This window comes from Rhinolophus sinicus, linkage group LG03 (genome assembly GCF_036562045.2).
Source record: "Rhinolophus sinicus isolate RSC01 linkage group LG03, ASM3656204v1, whole genome shotgun sequence".
NCBI lineage: Eukaryota > Metazoa > Chordata > Mammalia > Chiroptera > Rhinolophidae > Rhinolophus > Rhinolophus sinicus.
The window spans coordinates 103,267,199-103,285,902 of NC_133753.1; the positions used below are offsets into that span (position 1 = coordinate 103,267,199).

Consider the following 18,704-nt stretch of genomic DNA (forward strand, 5'->3'; position numbering starts at 1 on the left):
TGGAGTTGTTCATGAAGCAGCAAAATTCCACTCTGAAGCGTTAAACAAATTCATGGAAGCAGAGGACTATTGCCCAAATATTTAATGATAACATGGGTAATCTTGACTAAATGAACTTTTGTCTTAAAAACTCACTTTCTAACACACTCTCAATGCTTTGCCCAGCGTCTCCACGCTGTAGACACTCCCGCCCATTAGTCACTTAGTCGCCGTCTCCGTTATCAGATCGACTGTCTGGGTATCACAGTGCTTGTGTTCAAGTCACCCTTTTTTTTTACTTAATAATGGCCCCAAAGCGCAAGAGCAGTGATGCTGGCAATTCAGATATGCCAAAGAGGAGCCGTAAAGTGCTTCCTTTAAGTGAAAAGGTGAAAATTCTTGACTTAATAAGGAAAGAAAAAAAATCCTATGCTGAAGTTGCTAAGATCTACAGTAAGAACGAATCTTCTATCCGTGAAATTGTGAAGAAGGAAAAGGAAATTCGTGCTAGTTTTGCTGTGGCACCTCAAACTGCAAAAGTGACGGCCACAGTGCGTGATCAGTGCTTAGTTAAGATGGAAAAGGCATTAAGTTTGTGGGTGGAAGACATGAACAGAAAACGTGTTCCGGTTGACAGCACGGTGTTGCGCCAGAAAGCACTGAGCCTGTATGAAGACTTCAGTAAGGGATCCTCTGAAAGGACTGACACCAAACCATTTACTGCAAGTAAGGGATGGTTACACAGATTCAGGAATAGGTTTGGACTGAGAAATGTAAAAATTACTGCAGAGGCTGCGTCTGCTGATGAAGAAGCTGCTGTCACATTTCCGGCAGAGTTGAAGTTGATTAAGGAGGAAGGTATGTATGCATAGGAAAAACCAGTGTATATAGTATTTGGTACTATCTGTGATTTTAGATATCCACTGGGGGTCTTGAAACATATTTCCCGCGGATAAGGGGGGACTACTATACATCAAAAGACTGGCTGTTTGGAAAGTTTTCTTGCCAGCAACAAAGGCTAGAAAAGGCGATGTGGTCGCCACCTACCGAGGAGGAGGAGGGGGAGGGGGAGGTTGGCCGCCCTGGCTGTAATCTCCGGTGGGGAGGAAAAAAATCACAAATGCACTCGATCTTGTGCTTTACATAAATATCTAAAAATTCTGGGCAGGAGTTTTTTTTTTTTAACTTTTGAGTTTAACTTAGGTGAACAGTAATGCCTCATCGTTTTCGAAATTCACGAACTAATGAAAGTTGAGAAGCAAAAAATAATGGGGGGGGATGGGTTTGAGTATAATTGCTTAGCGGTTGTTAGAACAAAACGGGCTACAAATCAGGTTTTCTGCTCCCACTCCATGGTTTTTCCTCCTCAACTTTCTTTCTAAATGTCGAGTGTGAGCAAAACCTCAGGGGGGTAAATAAAAATGAGTCCCCTCCCCTTCCTCGTCCAAAGTTGGGGCAACAGTCTTTACAGGCAAGCTTTCAAAACTAACAGGAGTTCTTTGTGTCCCGGAGGGTGGTGCAGGGCGGAGGAAATCCCTTGGCGGAACACGGAGGCCAGTAGGCCGACCAACCGGCCGGCCTGGGGCTCCCTGGACTTTGTCATGTTCCAGCCTCACATTTGCAAGGAATCTCGGGTGCAAGAGTAAGTGCGAGTCTTGGACCGCGGCTGAGGCCGGCTGGACCGCCACCGGCCTAGATTTTCACCCCTGCACCCCAGGTCCCCTCCCCCACCCGGGCAGCCGCGCAGGCCCCAGGTGCAGCCATGTTCTCGATCCCACCACCCGCGCCTCCATTGACAGTCCTTGCCCGAGAGGGCCGGGCGCCGCGCTCTCCGCGTCCCCCCGGCCTGGGGTTCGCAGGCGCGACGCTTCCTGGGAGTCGTAGTCCGCGGCCCCCGCCATCACGTTGATGGGGACGAATCAGAAACTACAACTCCCGCTGGGCGGTGCTGCCGGTGCGCACGCGCAGCAAGTCTTCGAGGAACAAAAAAAAAAAAAAAAGAGGAGGAGGAGGGTGAGAGAGAAGCTCGGAGAGCAGAGAAAAGGGGCCACCGATCGCCCCCCCGCTTCCCTGCACACACTCTCTAGCCGTGGCCGCCCGACTGCCTCGGTTACCCCGGCCTCTCTCTCGGTCCCCTGTGATTGGATCTAGGCTCTGAGCGAGGCCCTGCCAGGGCGGCCATGCGGCGGTGACAGGAGCTCGGCCGAGACGCACGGGCCCTCGCCCTCTCACCTCCTACCCGCTAATCGGCTCGCCTCAGCCCGAGGCTGCTTCACCGCGGCCGCAGCTCACGCACGGCCCACACGCGCCTCTCTTCTGCACCCCCGATCCCGGCGCTGCCTGGAGGCGGCTGCACTCGGGTGAGTCCCTGTCGCCTCATCCCCCGTCCCCCGCCCCAGTTGCCATCGCGAGCAGGGCCTTTATTTGAGGACCCCCCCTCCGGGGCCTGCACGGGCAAGAGTTTGGGGACTGTCGGCAGCCGTGTGGGGGTACCCCAGCCCCCCCACCCCGGGCCGCCGGCGTTGGGGGTGGGGCAGGCGCAGATGTGGTCGCGGGGGACGACAGTTGCACGCGCGCGCCTGGGTACGCATGGGGGAGGGGCGCGCGCGCGCCTGCGCCGCGTGGGGGGGGTCTCACGCGTGAGGCCCGCGCGCGAGCGAGCTTGTGGCTGCGCATACCCGGCCGCTGATTGGCCGGCTCGGGTGGTGCGGGTGCGCGCGCGGTGCCAGGCCCGAACGGTGGGGTCGCGCTCAGCCTGGTGTCTCCGGGGCTCGTGCGCCCAGGCAGCAGACGTTCTGGATTGGCCGGCGGGCAACGGGGGCGGTGCCGCGCTGCTTGGTAACTGCGGCTGGCAGGCGGGCGGGCCGGGGAGCGTCGCCCCTCCCCGTCCCCACCCCTGCCCTTCCCAGCCTGCGCCCAGGTGGAGCCCCGAGTGGGCTTTGTCCCGGCCGGCGGGCGCGCCTGCCCCGCTGTGCCTGTTCTTTGGGGGAAATCAACACAATGACCGGAAGGAAAACCTCAGCCTTCGGGCCACGAAAATAAGCCGTCTGGATTGGGCCAGCACCCAGTCGGCGTTTCAGGGGAGGAAGAAGACAAAAAACTGTCCTCGTTCCCCTTCCAACCCCCTCCGCTTTTGCTTGTCCGAGTTTTGCCTTTATTAAAGCGAGGTTTTTTGTTTTTTTGTTTTTTAGTGTTATGGTTTTGCGCTAATTTGCGGCTGAGAGTGTTCAGATGTCGGGTCCTGTGCAAGTAGTGCTCACTCCTGCGAATGCGGGGTCCCGTGCAGACTTCTCACCCTCTGCATTCAACTTTGCTGCAGACAATGGCTTGATAGGCCATAGTGCCTGAGGGTAGTCTCTGGGTGTTGAGGAAATAAAAAGGGGAAGTTAGTTTGCAGATGAGAATGTGCAGTGGAGTGCCCTGAAGAGGCAGGGTATTTCCCCCAGGAGATGACTGATTTTATTTTCTAGTACAGTAGACCCCCTCCTTATCCGCGGTTTCACTTCCTGCAGTTGCAGTTGAGGTCAGAAAATATTAAATGGAAAATTCCAGAAATAAATTCATAAGTTTTAAATTTCTCGCGCCGTCCTGAGTAGCGTGATGAGGTCCTGCTCTGTCCCGCCCGGGATGTGAATCATCCCTTTGTCCAGCGTATCCACGCTGTGTACGCTACAAGCCGCTCCTCACTTAGTAGCCATCTCGGTTTGGTATTGCAGTGCTTGTGTTCAAGTAACACTTAATTTTCTTTAACAATGACCCCAAAACGCAAGAGCAGTGATGCTGGCAATTCAGATATGCCAAAGAGGAGCCGTAAAGTGCTTCCTTTAAGTGAAAAGGTGAAAATTCTTGACTTAATAAGGAAAGAAAAAAAATCCTATGCTGAAGTTGCTAAGATCTACAGTAAGAACGAATCTTCTATCCGTGAAATTGTGAAGAAGGAAAAAGAAATTCGTGCTAGTTTTGCTGTGGCACCTCAAACTGCAAAAGTGACGGCCACGGTGCGTGATAAGTGCTTAGTTAAGATGGAAAAGGCATTAAGTTTGTGGGTGGAAGACATGACCAGAAAACGTGTTCCGGTTGATGGCAGCATGTTGCGCCAGAAAGCACTGAGCCTGTATGAAGACTTCAGCAAGGGATCCTCTGAAAGGACTGACACCAAGCCATTTACTGCAAGTAAGGGATGGTTACACAGATTCAGGAATAGGTTTGGACTGAGAAATGTAAAAATTACTGCAGAGGCTGCGTCTGCTGATGAAGGAGCTGCTGTCACATTTCCGGCAGAGTTGGAGTTGGTTAAGGAGGAAGGTATGTATGCATAGGAAAAACCAGTGTATGTAGGGTTCAGTACTCTCCAAGGTTTCAGGCATCCACTGAGGGTCTTGGAATGGACCCCCTGCGCATAGGAGGGAACTACTGTACACATTTTAGCTTTGTCCATTCTTAAGCCACTGTGGTTTGCTGCCTTGTGCTTTTCTTTGGCCTGCTTCTTGGTTGGCTTCTTGGCTCACACACCTGTGGGTTAGGATGACTTTCTTTTCAGCCTTATATGCTTATATGTAATCACTCCTTTAAAGCTTTCTCAGAATTTGCTGTTTCTTCTTACATTATCCCCGTCAACTGTTTGCCCCTCCTAGGAGGGCATCTTTTTTTCCTCGAGGAGTGGGTTTGGTTCTGCCTTGTTGTACATGTACCTGGTCTAGTCACTAGGTATTAAACTCCTCTGTGGGTAGGGATTAAGAGCCTTTTCTGCCTTTGTTTCTCATCTGCCAGTCTACAACTGTCAAAGTACTTTGCATATTGTAATAACAGCTAACATTTCAATATTTGTTATGCGCCTGGCATCGCTCTTAAGCCCTTAACATATGTTTTCTTATTTAATCTTCAGAACAATTCTGTAATTCCATTTTATAGATGAGGAACAAGCCTAGAGAAGCTGGATAATTTACTCTTGAATTACCCAGCAAGTAAACCTTGACTCCAAGATTTGAATCTAGGCAATGTGACTCTTAACCCTTAAGCCAGTGGTTCTCAAACTAGTGAGCATCAGCATCCCCTGGAAAGTTTGTTGAAACGCAGTTGCTAGGCCCCACCCCAGACCTGATGCTGCAGGTCTGGGGTGGGGCCCCATAATTTATATTTCTAACTACTTACCCATGTAAGTAGTTCTGTTGCCAAGTAAGGTTCTGATGCTTGAGAACCATTCACCATGGTGTAAATTAAATTTTAAGTGAGGAAGATTTATTGTAAATGTTTGCTTTTCATCACTTTAAAACTAGATCTTGAAGAACTAAAATTAATTCAAACTGTTTACTGTAGATTGTTTGGGAAACTGAGAGTTGGTTTATTAGCCATGAGTACAAAACTAAAAGTTTAAAAACAAAAAAGTCTCCAGTTTAAAAAAGAGCTGTGAATTTTTAAGAATAAAATTAAGAACCTAATAATCTTGGCCTTTTTCCCCCACTCATTCATTTATTAATTCATGACACAGGCATTTATCTCCTTCCAGAGATGCCTAAAGCATCCCATCCCCACCTCTGAGTATAAAGTCTAGGAACCCGGGACAGGTGAGGTGATAGCGCCTGAGCTTGGCACTGAGATAGGTTGGGCCGGGCGGGGGCTGGCCGAGCAAGCCAGAGTTCCAACCTCCTCCCCTGCTCCCCTTTCCCCAGCCCTTTGCACCTCCAAGAATTTCGCTTTTAAGATGACTACAGCGATTTTGTTATTAAAATGTAGGCTTTTAGGTTCTTTTTCTTGGGGCACAAGTCTTGTTGAGAAAGATTTTTAGTCTTTCTTAATTGTAATGGATTTCTTAATAGTAAATTAGGTAGTAGGAATGGGATTAATTTACGATTCCATTCTATAATTTTTGATGATCCATAGATTGATGTTTTGTTCCAAAACATAAAATATAAAAGACAAGGCCCCTATCTAGGTGGTTGTGATCTATAGGAGCAGTAAATAAAACACTGACAACTTACTAAACACTGAACCTTTATTGTTATTACTGGTGAGTAGCCTATATGCATTGCATCCCCGATTCAGTTCTACCGTGGTTTCATTCTTCATTGAAACTGAGTTTTTAAATATTGCAATCTTCTGAACGGTTGTGGTTATAATTGACCTGAAATTGTCTTAACCTTTGGGTTAAACAAATGATAAGTGATTTTTATGTATGTCTAGGGGAAAGCATTGTTTGAAGAGTAGTTTAAGAAGTAATACTGAGGATGGTATTTCACTTTTCCGAAATGCGTTAGAGGCAATTTACCTGAAAGATAATTGCTAAGAATTTTAGTAGCAGTCTACTAACGCTCATTCATAGAATTTTTCTTCAAAAGCTGTATACATTTATTTGGGTTAAGCTTATTCATTGTTACTAACTGAAAGTAGAAAATGCAATTAATCGGTTCATTGTAATTGTAGAGTTGAGATGTATTGTAATCAATGGGCTTAAAATGGCAGCATAGCAATATGAAGGCTAGTATTCGGTTAACCAAAGTGTAGTTGAGGCTTCCTGCCGGCGGGAATAAAATTAAGAATAAGTATTTTAGAGGATGTATACTTTATGTATACTGGAAAAATTACGGATAAATCAGAAGTGTTGAGGGTATTGTCTTGATAGTCTTCATTTTCCATTTTTTCCTCTTTCTGCCTTTACCGTTTTTCTTTTGTCCTTTACTGGAACTCTCACGACTGCAGTTTCCCTTTTTATGTTTTTGTTTTTCTCTTTTCCTCTTTGTTTCTACAATTCTTGTTTTAGTATTCCTTGCTTGTTTCTGGCAGTACTACTCTGCTGTTTCCCACTTGGGTCTCGTGGGAAAGTAAGAGTTCGATATAGTCATGGATTGTCAGTTGATGGAGGATTTGGTTGTAACTTGGTTAAATGTTATAGAGGATTTTTAAAGAATTAATTTATTTAGAAAGTGTAACAAGTGTCAAAATGAATTTATAATTGAGAGCTGGAGTATCGCTTAGTAGATATAGACAGGTTCTGAAATCAGACTGCTTGGATTCAAATCCTGGCTCTTGCCACTTCCTAGTTGTGTCACCTTGAGCATTCACTTCACATCTTTGTGTCACAGTTTCCCTATTTTAAAACAAAGAGGGATGATGATAATAGAACCTCTTTCTTTTTTACGGTTGTTATGAAGATAGAATGAGTTAAAGTGCTTAGGTTGGTACCTGGTGTACAGTAAGCATTCAATAAATATTAGCCATAAAAAGACTATTTTTAACACTTTTGAGAAATTGATTTTCTAAGGAAATAAAAATTTTACTAGTAATACTGACTACAAGGTTAATCTCCAGAGATTCTGCAGACGAAGTCTGTGAAGGCAAGGACTTGTTCTTCCTGGAAATTCCCTCTTGTGACTGTTAAAGTGTTTTTGTTTTTGTAGTATGGCAAGGGAAATAATGTTTTCCCCCCTTAAAAAGTACTGTGTATGATTGTATTAGGGTATAATTGTAGAAGCAGAGAGTAGTGAAGAGTTTGGTCCTATTTAGGGTATCTGGTTAAAATGAGCCCTGGATAGTGGACACAACCTATACATTTATTTTTTATTTTTTATTTTTTATTTTTATTTTTTAAGTGTGTTTTTCCAGGACCCATCGGCTCCAAGTCAAATAGTTGTTTCAATCTAGTTGTGGAGGGCGCAGCTCACAATGGCCCATGTGGGGATCGAACTGGCAACCTTGTTGTGAAGAGCACCGTGCTCTTAACCAACTGAGCTAACTGTCCCCCATATACATTTCTAATATATATGTATAATGTATTATGGAGATTGATGTCTACCTGCAAGTAGTGAATTTATAATTGAAGTAGCCTCTGGAACTGGTTACCCAACAGATAAATTAATCTATTTCTATCTTCAACTATTGTAAGTTTTAGAGATAGTGCCTTGCCCCCCCCTCCCCCGTCCCCCGCCCCGCACTGGGGATGTTGTATATTTGAGATAGAAACTAGTAAAGGAGTTGAAGAGTAGTTGCAATTTCTTTGCTTTTATAGGGCAATTAAAGGCAATAAGAAAAACTTAGCTGTCTTATTTGTGGCCAGCCCCACTCAGATGTTTTTACTAGAAATTCACAGTTCGATTGATGAAAGCTGCTTCTGTATTGTTATAATTTGTTATATTTAGATAAAGCTCTTATTATTGCTACAGTATAAATGTGAATAGACTTTTGTCTAGATTGTATTTTCAGACCAAAATTGGTTTAAAGGAAATGAGGTATTGTAACTGAACTAAAGTTAATAAATGGTCTTGACCTCAGACTTTAAAACACTTAGGTTACATTATTTTAGTTGTGAAATGATAGTTTGACAAAGGAGGATGACAGCATGTATTATGCCTCCTTTATACATGAGGAAAGAACAGAGAAACCGATCCTAGAACCTGACCCAATTAGTTTAAAATTAGCTAAAGGGGTAAAAGGAGATCCATTAGCTCCACTTTCCCCTTTTGTTCTTTTTCTTATTTGCCATTTTAAGCATCTTGAAGCATTTTTAATTCAGTGGCATTACATTCAGTGTTGTTAAAACCATCAGCACTACTACAATCTCATCATTCCAAATAGAAACTCTGTAACTCTGTACCCATTAAGCAATAACTCTCCATTCCTTCCTCCCCCCCATCCCTGGTAACCTCTAGTCTACTTTCTGTCACTATGAATTTGTCTAGTCTAGATATTTTATGTAAGTGAATCATACAATATTTGTCATTTTGTGTCTGCCTTATTTTACTTAGTATATTGTTTTCAAGGTTCATCTGTGTTTTAGCATGTATTGGAACTTCATCCCTTTTTATGGGTGAATAAGTTTTCTTTGTATGCTATACCACATTTTTATTCATCTGTTGATGGACATTTAGGTTGTTTTTATCTTTTGGCTGTTATGAATATTGCAGCTGTGAACATTGGTGTAGGGTATAATTGAATCCTTGTTTTCAGATCTTTTGTGTGTAGTATACTTAGGAGTGGAATTGCTGGGTCGTTTTTTTTTAAACTTTATTTAAAATTTATTTTTTAAGTGTTCTTCCAGGACCCATCAGCTCCAAGTCAAGTAGTTGTTTCAATCTAGTTGTGGAGGGCACAGCTCACGGTGGCCCATGTGGGGATTGAATTAGGTGACCCTGGTGCTATGAGCACTGCGCTGTGACCAACTGAGCTAACCCGCTGCCACATGTTTTTTTCTTTTTCTTTTTCTTTTTTTTTTTTTTTAAAGATTTTATTGGGGAAGGGGAACAGGAATTTATTGGGGAACAGTGTGTACTTCAGGACTTTTTTCCAAGTCAAGTTGTTGTCCTTTCAGTCTTAGTTGTGGAGGGCGCAGCTCAGCTCCAGGTCCAGTTGCCGTTGCTAGTTGCAGGGGGCAGAGCCCACCATCCCTTGCGGGACTCAAGTAATCGAATCGGCAACCTTGTGGTTGAGAGCCCACTGGCCCATGTGGGAATCGAACCGGCAGCCTTTGGAGTTAGGAGCATGGAGCTCTAACCGCCTGAGCCACCGGGTTGGCCCTGTTTTTTTCTTTTTAATGCTTGCTTGGGGCAGAAGAATTTGGATGGGTCAGAACAAATCTCTCAATAGTATAGAAAATCTGTGTAAAATGAGTTTGTCCTTTTGTGAATATTAAATTTGTGTCTGCCATTTCTACCATGAATACGTACTTCTCTGAAGAGGTTCTTTATAGTGATTTTTTAAAAAATTGTGGCAAAATATACATAACATAAACCTTACTATTTTAATAATTTTAAGTGTACAGTTCAGTGGCATTAAGCACACTCACATTGTTGTACAACCATCACACCACCCATCTGCAAAACTTCTTCTTCCTAAACTGAAACTGCCCATTAAACATTAATCTCCTCTCGCCCCTCCACCTGCTCCCCGGCATCCACCATTTTACTTCCTGTCTATGAATTTGACTATTTTAGGTACTTCATATAAGTGGAATTATACAGTGTTTGTTCTTTTGTGATGTCTCTTTCACTTAGCATAATGTCCTTAAGGTTCATCCATGTTGTAGGATGTGTCAGAATTTCCTTTTTAATCCTCAGAGTGATTTTTTTTGGAAGTTTTTGTTTTTATAGTATGGCAAAGGAAATAATTTTTAAAAAAACTACTGTATAAGATTACATTATAATTGTAGAAGCAGAGAATAGTGAAGAGTTGGTTAAAATGAGCCCCGGTTAGACAGAGCCTGTGAAGATTTCTGATTGTATAGGTCTGGTATTTTGAGAATGACTGTGTTTTGATTGCATTAACATTCATGGTCCTTAGAGATAGTATTTTTTATAGTAAGTTGAAAATTGTTTTGTGATTATGTATTCTTGTCATGTTGATTGCTCCTGTAAAGCTTTTGGAGTAATTTTGTAGGGTATGTTGTAAAACAGCGGGGTAGTCACTTTACCCAACTAGATACTCACTTTTTGAGTTATTTCATATTTTTTCCCTTTTTTGTAGCTTTAAGTGTATGAAAAATAGCAAAACTGAGTGTTTGAGCCGTTGTTCACCTTTTATACTTTAAGCTTTGGAAAAGAACAGCTTTTTTTCTTACGTTTGGAACAGTACTCATTTATCCCCTTACTTACCCAACATATTGAGGGCCTTTGGTGTGGGGAGATAGGTATTCTCTGAGGCTCCAGAATACAATCTGTTGAAAATAATGCTATGGGCAAATTATATTATTTGTTGAGAGCTTCAGGATAAAGACTCTTTAGTTTGTATATTCAGTCTAATTTACTTTTTTAGATATTTGGAGTAAGGTGACTTTAACTTAAATTTTAAAACAGTCTTTGAGGAGTACATTAAATGTAAGCAAGCTTTCATGCTTGCACATGCATGCTTTAAAAGGTGCACATACTTTATTTCAAAACAGTGATTTATTGTATACCTTAAATTTAATACAATGTTATGTGTCAATTATATCTCAATCAAGTTGGGAAAAATAAGTAAAAATAAATACATAAAAACCCCAGTGATTTATTTTAACATTTTTCTGATTAGTTTTCCTGCCCAACAGAAAATAGGTTATTTTACTTAGCAGTTAGTTGGGAAGTTTTCGTTTTATCAAACTTGGATTTGGAGAGTTTATATGTAAACAAATAAGCACATATGCATGTATTTTTAAAATAACTCATTATTTTAATAACATTTAAATTTCTAAATGCTTACTCAATTTACTGAATGCTTGTGTGAAGCACTCTGTCAGATACTTAATAGATTCTGATAACAACCTTGAGGTAAGTATACATATTATTGTCTTTTTCCAGACTAGTAAATTTAGGATTGAACAATCCCAAGGTCAGCCATATTTAATTGCTGATAGAACTTGAATTCAGAACTTGGACCTAATTCCAAAGTTGGTGATCATAATAGCTTTGCTCTGTTGCCTGCCTTCTGGGAATAGTACATTAAAAAAAAAAATAAAGATGGACTTTTAGATCATAATTACTTGATTTTCATTTCTTCTTCCAATTTATAAAGTTGGAAAGTTAGAAAAAGAACAAGTGATCCAGCTTTTTCCCCAATACCAAGTGATTTTTAAATTTGGAGTAAGGTCAAAGGGACTTGTTCTTTGTGTATTGGCAGGGCAAGCTGCTGCTTAAAAATCTGGACTATCAATTTAAAAATATAACTTATGTATTTGTGAAAATTTTCTCTTGAACTGTAGTGCCAAGAAAAGTTGTGGGTGTTCTTGAATAGCTAATTTTTTTATTGTTTGTTTTTCAAGGACATTGTTTTGGCTACTGTGGAACTCAGAATTGAACTTGTGGTCCACTGATTGGGCAGATCTTCTTTCCCTGGCTTCGTTTTATTGTTCTGTCATTCTTCCCTTCACCAGGCTTAAAAAAAAGAAAATTAGCTAATTTTGTTCGTTCTCTCAACATTTTTACGGAAATGGGGTGGAGAAGGGTATAAAGTTTTAAGTATAAATGTAACACAGTTGAAGATAATGTCAAATCTGAATCCTGCAAATGTATTTTGTTTCTTCTTGAGTGATCACTTGGTTTTTAGTGATGTAATTACCAGCTTTATTTCAGCAGATAGAAATTAAGAATATAGTGTCTTAAAATGTAAGCATAACTTGCTGTAAAGACTTAGAAGCCTTGACCTCAAAATCAATCTTGATTAAAGTTTTGTCTTAGGGATTTCTTATTTTATTTTTAAGCACTTGCCTTTTTATATAGAAAGTTAAATGAATTAAAATGAGCTATCTGACTCTATTTTTCCTGTTTGCTGAAGTGTATATGTGAAATATATATGTTAACATAATTAACATATTAATATAAATTGTGATGCTTTATATTCTGTTATTGAAGATTTATAAAATGGAACATCTGAGTGAAAAGCCAACCTAATTGGATTCCCTTTGGAAAATACTATGATTTACTGGTTAATGTGTAGTCTGTAGAGTTTTACTTGATAATCTCTAGATTGTTTATACTTTTGGTCATATTTACCTTTATGAATTTCCAAGCACTCCCTCCTTACAACGCAAGAAGAAAGAAAAACAGCCCATTTCCAGTTTTATTTAGCTAACAGAGACAAATTGTAATCAGTAATTTACTATTTAATGTCCTTTTCTCTTTTCCTAATTCTGACATTCTGAACACCTGTAACAGCAAAAGCAGCAAGAGCGTTAAACACCTACGAGAAAAGACAAAAGTTGAAGAAATTTTAATTTGCTTTAAAAGTTATTTTGGAATGCTGTTATTTAAATTCACAAAATACACTTGGCTCATGAATAACATGGTGGTTAGGGACGTGCCAACCCTGGCAGTTGAAAATCTGCTTATAACTTTTGACTCTTCACCAAAACTTGACTAATAGCCTGACCAGAAGCCTTACTGACATCATAAGCAGTTGATTAACAGGTATTTTGTATGTTACATATATTATATACTGTATTCTTACAATAAAGTAAGCTAGAGAAAAGGAAATGTTACTAAGAAAATTATAAGGAAGAGAAAATACATTTTTACGGTACTGTATGTATTTATTGAAAAAAATCTGCATGTAAGTGGACCCAAGCCGTTCAAATCTGTGTTGTCAAAGGATCAACTGTAGATTTAAGAACAGTCAGCAAACAAAATATCCCACGTAGAAACCCCATTCAGTTTTGCCAAATGTCACTTTATAGCAGAAGCGTCTAATTCAGGATCATATTTTCACCCAGTTGCCTTGTCTCCAATATACTTCACTGTAGAACAGTTCCTCAGTCTTTGAGTTTCATGTCCTTGATCTTTTTGAAGATTACTGGGCAGTAATTTTATAGAATGTCTCTCAACTCAGATTTGTCCAAGTTGGGCTAGAGTATAACAGTGTTCTCATTGTTCTGTTGTGTTGAACGTGAATGTTGATCACTTGGTTAAGATGGTATATACCGTGTTTTCCGTTGTTAGTGTTTTGTGTGTCAATACTTTGGCATAATGAAAATACCTTTATTTTTTATTTTTAGTTTTTTTTTAGAATTGAGGAACTCTATTTTTTTTCTCTTAAGGCTGGGAATATTTATATTTTTATTTTTTAGAGATGAAGGTTAGTGCACAGACTTAAAAATTCTGTTAGTGTTGTTGTCTAAGTCATTGAAAAGGTAATGTTTTTCTGAGATTTAGATACTGTGAAAAATGTTAAAAATTGGATTAAATTTTTACATTGTATGATGTGGTTTGAAAGAACGGGGAATTAAGAGCAGTCAGCTCTTGATTAGATTCTATTTAATAATTCTGGGATCTTGGGCAGTTTACCTTGTTTTTTACCAAGTTACCAGCTTTTTTTCTTTCTTTTTCTTTTTATTGGGAATATTGGGGAACTGTGTTTTTCCAGGACCCATCAGCTCCAAGTCAAGGCGTTGTTTCAATCTAGTTGTGGAGGGCGCAGTTCACTGGCCCATGTGGGGTTCTAACCGGCGACCTTGGTGTTGTGAGTACTGCGCTCTAACCAGTAGAGCCAACTAGCTGCCTTATCAGCCGTTTTTACGTTTAATAAAGATCTGCTTTGTACAATGTGTCAGGCAGATGTTATCCTTTTATAATAAACACACCAAGATACTAAATTAATTTCATGGTATCATTCAGAAGACAAACTGATAGGGTCAATGAGTAACTGTAAACATTTTCTATAGAAGCTACTAAGTGGACATAATTAGAAAAAATGGCAGTATGTTGAAAAAAATTAAAGACACTTATAAATTCTGTGTTCAAAATCTGAACTGATTGTACTAAATGTATACTGACATTTTAGGGATGAATAAGGTTCCTTTCCTGAAAAACAGATTCATTAGTACTTAGTAATTACAGGTTGAACACGGAGGTATTTAAGTACTATAAAGTTTAGAGGTGGAAAAACTTAGGCACCCTAAAAGATTGCCATAATACAGTATTACATGATAGTTTGAATAATTTTAATGCGACTGAGTCTCGTTCAAAATGAAGTCAGCTGATTCAACTCTTAGATCCTTTCCATTTATTTTAGGTACCATCTTAGGACAAAATGTGTAACATTTTAGATGATGAATTTTAACTTTTTCTTAGTACTCATGATTTTGAAGAAATTTCTTTTATAAATAAGAATTTATGTATTTTAGAAGTTTGAGATCCCATTTTCAATTAGAACTCAGTGATACTTGACGTTATTTTATACTTCTCACTGAAGATTTTTCTGTTAGTGTATATATTTAAGATTATGATGTTTTTAGTCATTAATTTTGTTGAAACTTGGCTTTACTGGCTCTTAATGAATTGGTAAATTTGAGTTTTACCTCATATACAAAAAATAACCTGAGACTAGATCTTAAAGAATGGAGACAACTGGAAGACTGAAAAACCAAGGAGGAGATAGCTTATCTTAAAATCTGGCCTAGAAGCAGAACATCCACAGCACAGGAAAATCACACTGCAGTTTCTGGTATTGCCGTCAAAACTTAAATTCGGGTGGAAGATATTCCTGGTAAAAGTATTCCCAACACCTCCCACCCTCCCTTTCAGCCTGTTTAATAATTATAGAATTGAATACCATTACCTGTCCTTAATACTTCTGTAGCCTTCCATGGATAGTATCTTAGTGGTAGGTATTTTAGCTTATTTTGAAGATTTTGTCAGTTTTAATTGATCCATGTATCTGTGGTGTAGTAATTACAGCACTAATACAAAACCTGAGTTAGGAAAGTTACTGATTTTTGTAATTTTGAATTTTATTTCACTGTACTTAAGTAAATATACAGGGTAGATCTTAATTGCTTATTAGAAGTAACTGAGATAACCTTAATAGTCTGCAGAAAATTGTGAACATAAGTTTTTTTCACAATAAAATAAAATGATTCTGGTGTCTGGATCAATATAAATCCATTTCCTCTTCGTTGAGAGTGGGTCTTGGGTCTTGGATTTTAAGTTTTGCTAATTTAATGATATGTTTAAGTGCCTGTCAGCAGTGTGTTGTGACATACGTGTTCATCTAGACAATTGTTCTGTAACACATTCATGTTTTTCTTTGAACCAAATCCTTTCTTTTCTTTTTAGAATGTGACTGATGTTGATATATAAACTATTCCTTAATGTCAATCATAATCTTTGCTTCATGGACAAAAAAAGATACAGTTTTGTCTTAGTTTATTTATGATGAGTGGCAGTTAATTTACTGCCTCATAAAACTGCCTGGTGTTACAGTTCTGATCACAATATAATTACTTTGGGTTTTTTTTTTAACCTGCTTTTCTTTGATTATTATTGTGATAATAATCACGATAAGCATGAAACAGGTAACTTGGAATTTGGAGATACGGATTCTAGTTCCTTGTTATAAAATTAATTGTATGACTTTAGCAAAATGGCTAATCTTTCTGGGATGGGTTTCTCATTTATAAAATAATAGAACAAAGTGGTTGCACTAAAATATCTTGAGTTTTCTTCTTGATCTAAGTTTGTATGTTGTATGACTGAAATGGAAAGATATTTGTTGAAAATAACATAATAGCACAAGAAAGAAAGTGCATAAATGTAATTAAAAAAACATGATCAGTGTTATGGTACCTCCTCCACTTACCAGTCTGACCTAAAACTTAACTTGAAGTGGAAATATGTTGAAAATTTAGTAATATTTTAGGGATCAGCATAATAAAAAATGTTAAGAACATCAGTTTGTTTGTTTGTTTAATTTCTTTTTATTGAGGAATATTGGGGGAACAGGGCCCATCAGCGCCAAGTCATTGTCCTTCAGTCTCAAATCCAGTCGCCGTTTTCAATCTTAGTTGCAGGGGGTGCAGCCCACAATCCCATGCGGGAATTGAACTGGGAACTTTGTTGTTAAAAGCCCCCCCTCTAACCAACCGAGCCATCCATCCCTGCTGAGCATCAGTTTTTATTCTTTGTTAAGAGTGATGATGGTGTGTGTGAAAATCGTCAAGAGCTCTCTGACTCGCTATAATTTTTATTTTGCATTTAACAGCAGGATCAGTAAATTAAAAGCAGAAGTGTGGTCAAATGAAAAAATTTATATGGAATTAATTATTGGCATATTTTGAGGTAGAACAGATCAGAACAGTAAGAACACAGATAAACCTAATCCCTGAAATGGATCTCCAACAAGAAACACAAGAAGATTTTAAAGAATGGCTGGAGTCTGTTTTCAGAGAGATAAAAGAAGACCATCGCATCTATTAAACAATAGCCAACTGACCAGGATTAAAGATAAGGAAATCAAACAGGAGCAGGCCAACTAGTTCATATTTGAAACTCATAAAGGAGAATTAAAATTAAATCAGGAACACAAAAGATAAAAGAAACACACAGCATGGAAGAATTAAATTGAAAAAAATGAGAAAGAAGATATAGCAGCCTCAGGTAGTTGTTAATGTTTTGTGTTGGTGGCATACTTTTTCATTCCATTTTCTCCTGCTGACAGTGTCCTGCTTTGCCTTTTGTTTGAGTAGCTGCTAGCTACACTGCTAATCACAGTGTGTCCCAGGTAATCTTTTTATGACTAGACACAGTAATTGGGCTTGGGATAGGATAAGCTGGTGACACAAACCCCTAGAACTGTTGTGCAAACAGTAGCAGGAAGATGTGATACAGGTAACCCCCGCATAACACGGCACTTCTATAATACAGTTTCGCTCTGACACGGTTTGAGATTTGGGGGAAACCCTCGCACAACACGGCATCCTAGAACACTGTTTCACTCTAACATGGTTTGAGAATTAGAGAAATCCCCTAAAAACATGGAGCATAATAAGAGCTTTTAAGAGCAAAAAATATCTCATTTGAAATTAGGGAAATCCCCGAACAACACGGAACGTAATAAAAGCTTAGTAGTGATGACGAAGAAAACATTTAATACATGTTAATATGTTGTACTTTTGGTGAAAATTGCTTCAGTAAATATATTTCTCAATTATAAAAATGTATTATGTTTTTTAAGTTTTTGGAGCATAATCCCCTTTTTTGTACTAGTTCTTTGTTTCATACAACACGGATTCATGAAACGCGGCATTTTTTAGAAACCTAACAACCGTGTTATACAGGGTTACCTGTAGTCTGTTGCCTCTGGGTTATAGTATACTATAGGTATGTGTAAACTTAAAGATGCATGTGGCTGTCATCTCTGTTTTAGGGAAAAACCAAATCCATCTGCTCAAGAAATGTGGCAGGCCCACAGGGAGAGAATAGAGAGAACTCAAAATACATGTCTTGTGTTCCTGGATCTAGCTGTGTGTGGAGTCGTGCAATCTTTAGATTGAATAATTAAAAAAAGACAATAAAATTTCCCTTTACTTGAGGTGGCTTGAATTGGGAATTTGTAACCTTGTAATCAAATAGTTCTGGCTAATTCGTAAATTGTTCTTGAAAGTAAAGAATATTGTAAGGTGTGGTTCCTGGAGTTGGTGGAACTAATAAGAATGTTCTAAAATTACAAAGCAAAATATTTATAAAAATATCAAAAAGTTGATAAGATTGAAAGGCATTTTGAAGGGGTAATGTGAAAAGCCTTAATATTAAAAGGAAAATGGAACTCAGATAACAGAAGTCAGAATCACCTTTGTCCTAGGGCATTTGCCAATTTCATCATATGAACTTGAGTTTTGAAAACCTTGTGAGATGAGAGGCTCAGAAATCAAAGTCCACAAGTTGCCCAAAATTCAGAGGTCAAATAGGAGACCCGTCTCCTCAGAAGCTGAGACTGCAAATTGGATTAGGGTGATGGAGAAGTAAAACAGCCTACATCCCTGTTTGTGGTCTGGCTTAACATGTCCTGGGCGATCCAAGGAAACTGAATCCTTGGACGGGGATTGTGGTGACCCCAGGTAGGTAGTATGCCCAGACACCTGGAAAAAGCTGCCTTCATCATAGACCTCGAATTTAAAATAATTTTTTAATATAAAGTTACCAGGGCACAGTAAAAGATAATCAAGCATTCATGGGATCAAGTACCATGAATATGAGCAAGAACCACCAGGAACAACAAAGATAACACCTGCTAAACCTTGAGATTTTTGAATTAACCAGAAACTGTAACACAATTCTATTATGTTTAAAGAAATACGTCAAGCTTGAAAATCTTTAAGAATTAGGAAATTATGAAATGTGACATAGCAATAAATAGGAATTCTAGATACGAAAATGGTAAAATAAAAAATCCATTTATTCTGTGCTTATTAACAGAATAAGCACAGATGAAGACAGAATTAGTGAAATGGAAGATAAGTTAGAATAGACTTTAGTTCAGAGAGAAAAACATGA

The 18,704-nt window shown here is 39.2% G+C and overlaps 1 protein-coding gene across 13 annotated transcripts in view; it reads left to right on the top strand.

Moving 5' to 3' along the window:
• The first annotated feature begins 421 nt into the window (after window positions 1–421).
• GTF2I (general transcription factor IIi) overlaps window positions 422–18,704 on the top strand; it is a 94,959-nt gene continuing 76,676 nt past the window's right edge. For 5 of the 13 annotated variants that reach the window (XM_074328438.1, XM_074328442.1, XM_074328440.1 and 2 more), the window contains exons 1-2: window positions 1,989–2,339; window positions 3,171–4,284. In XM_074328438.1, the coding sequence (XP_074184539.1) occupies window positions 3,732–4,284 (553 nt within the window). In that variant the 5' untranslated portion in view covers window positions 1,989–2,339; window positions 3,171–3,731. Of the gene's footprint in view, window positions 838–1,948; window positions 2,340–3,170; window positions 4,285–18,704 lie in introns of those variants that run through there. The other 8 variants (XM_019754944.2, XM_019754946.2, XM_074328441.1 and 5 more) reach the window with 7 other exon arrangements.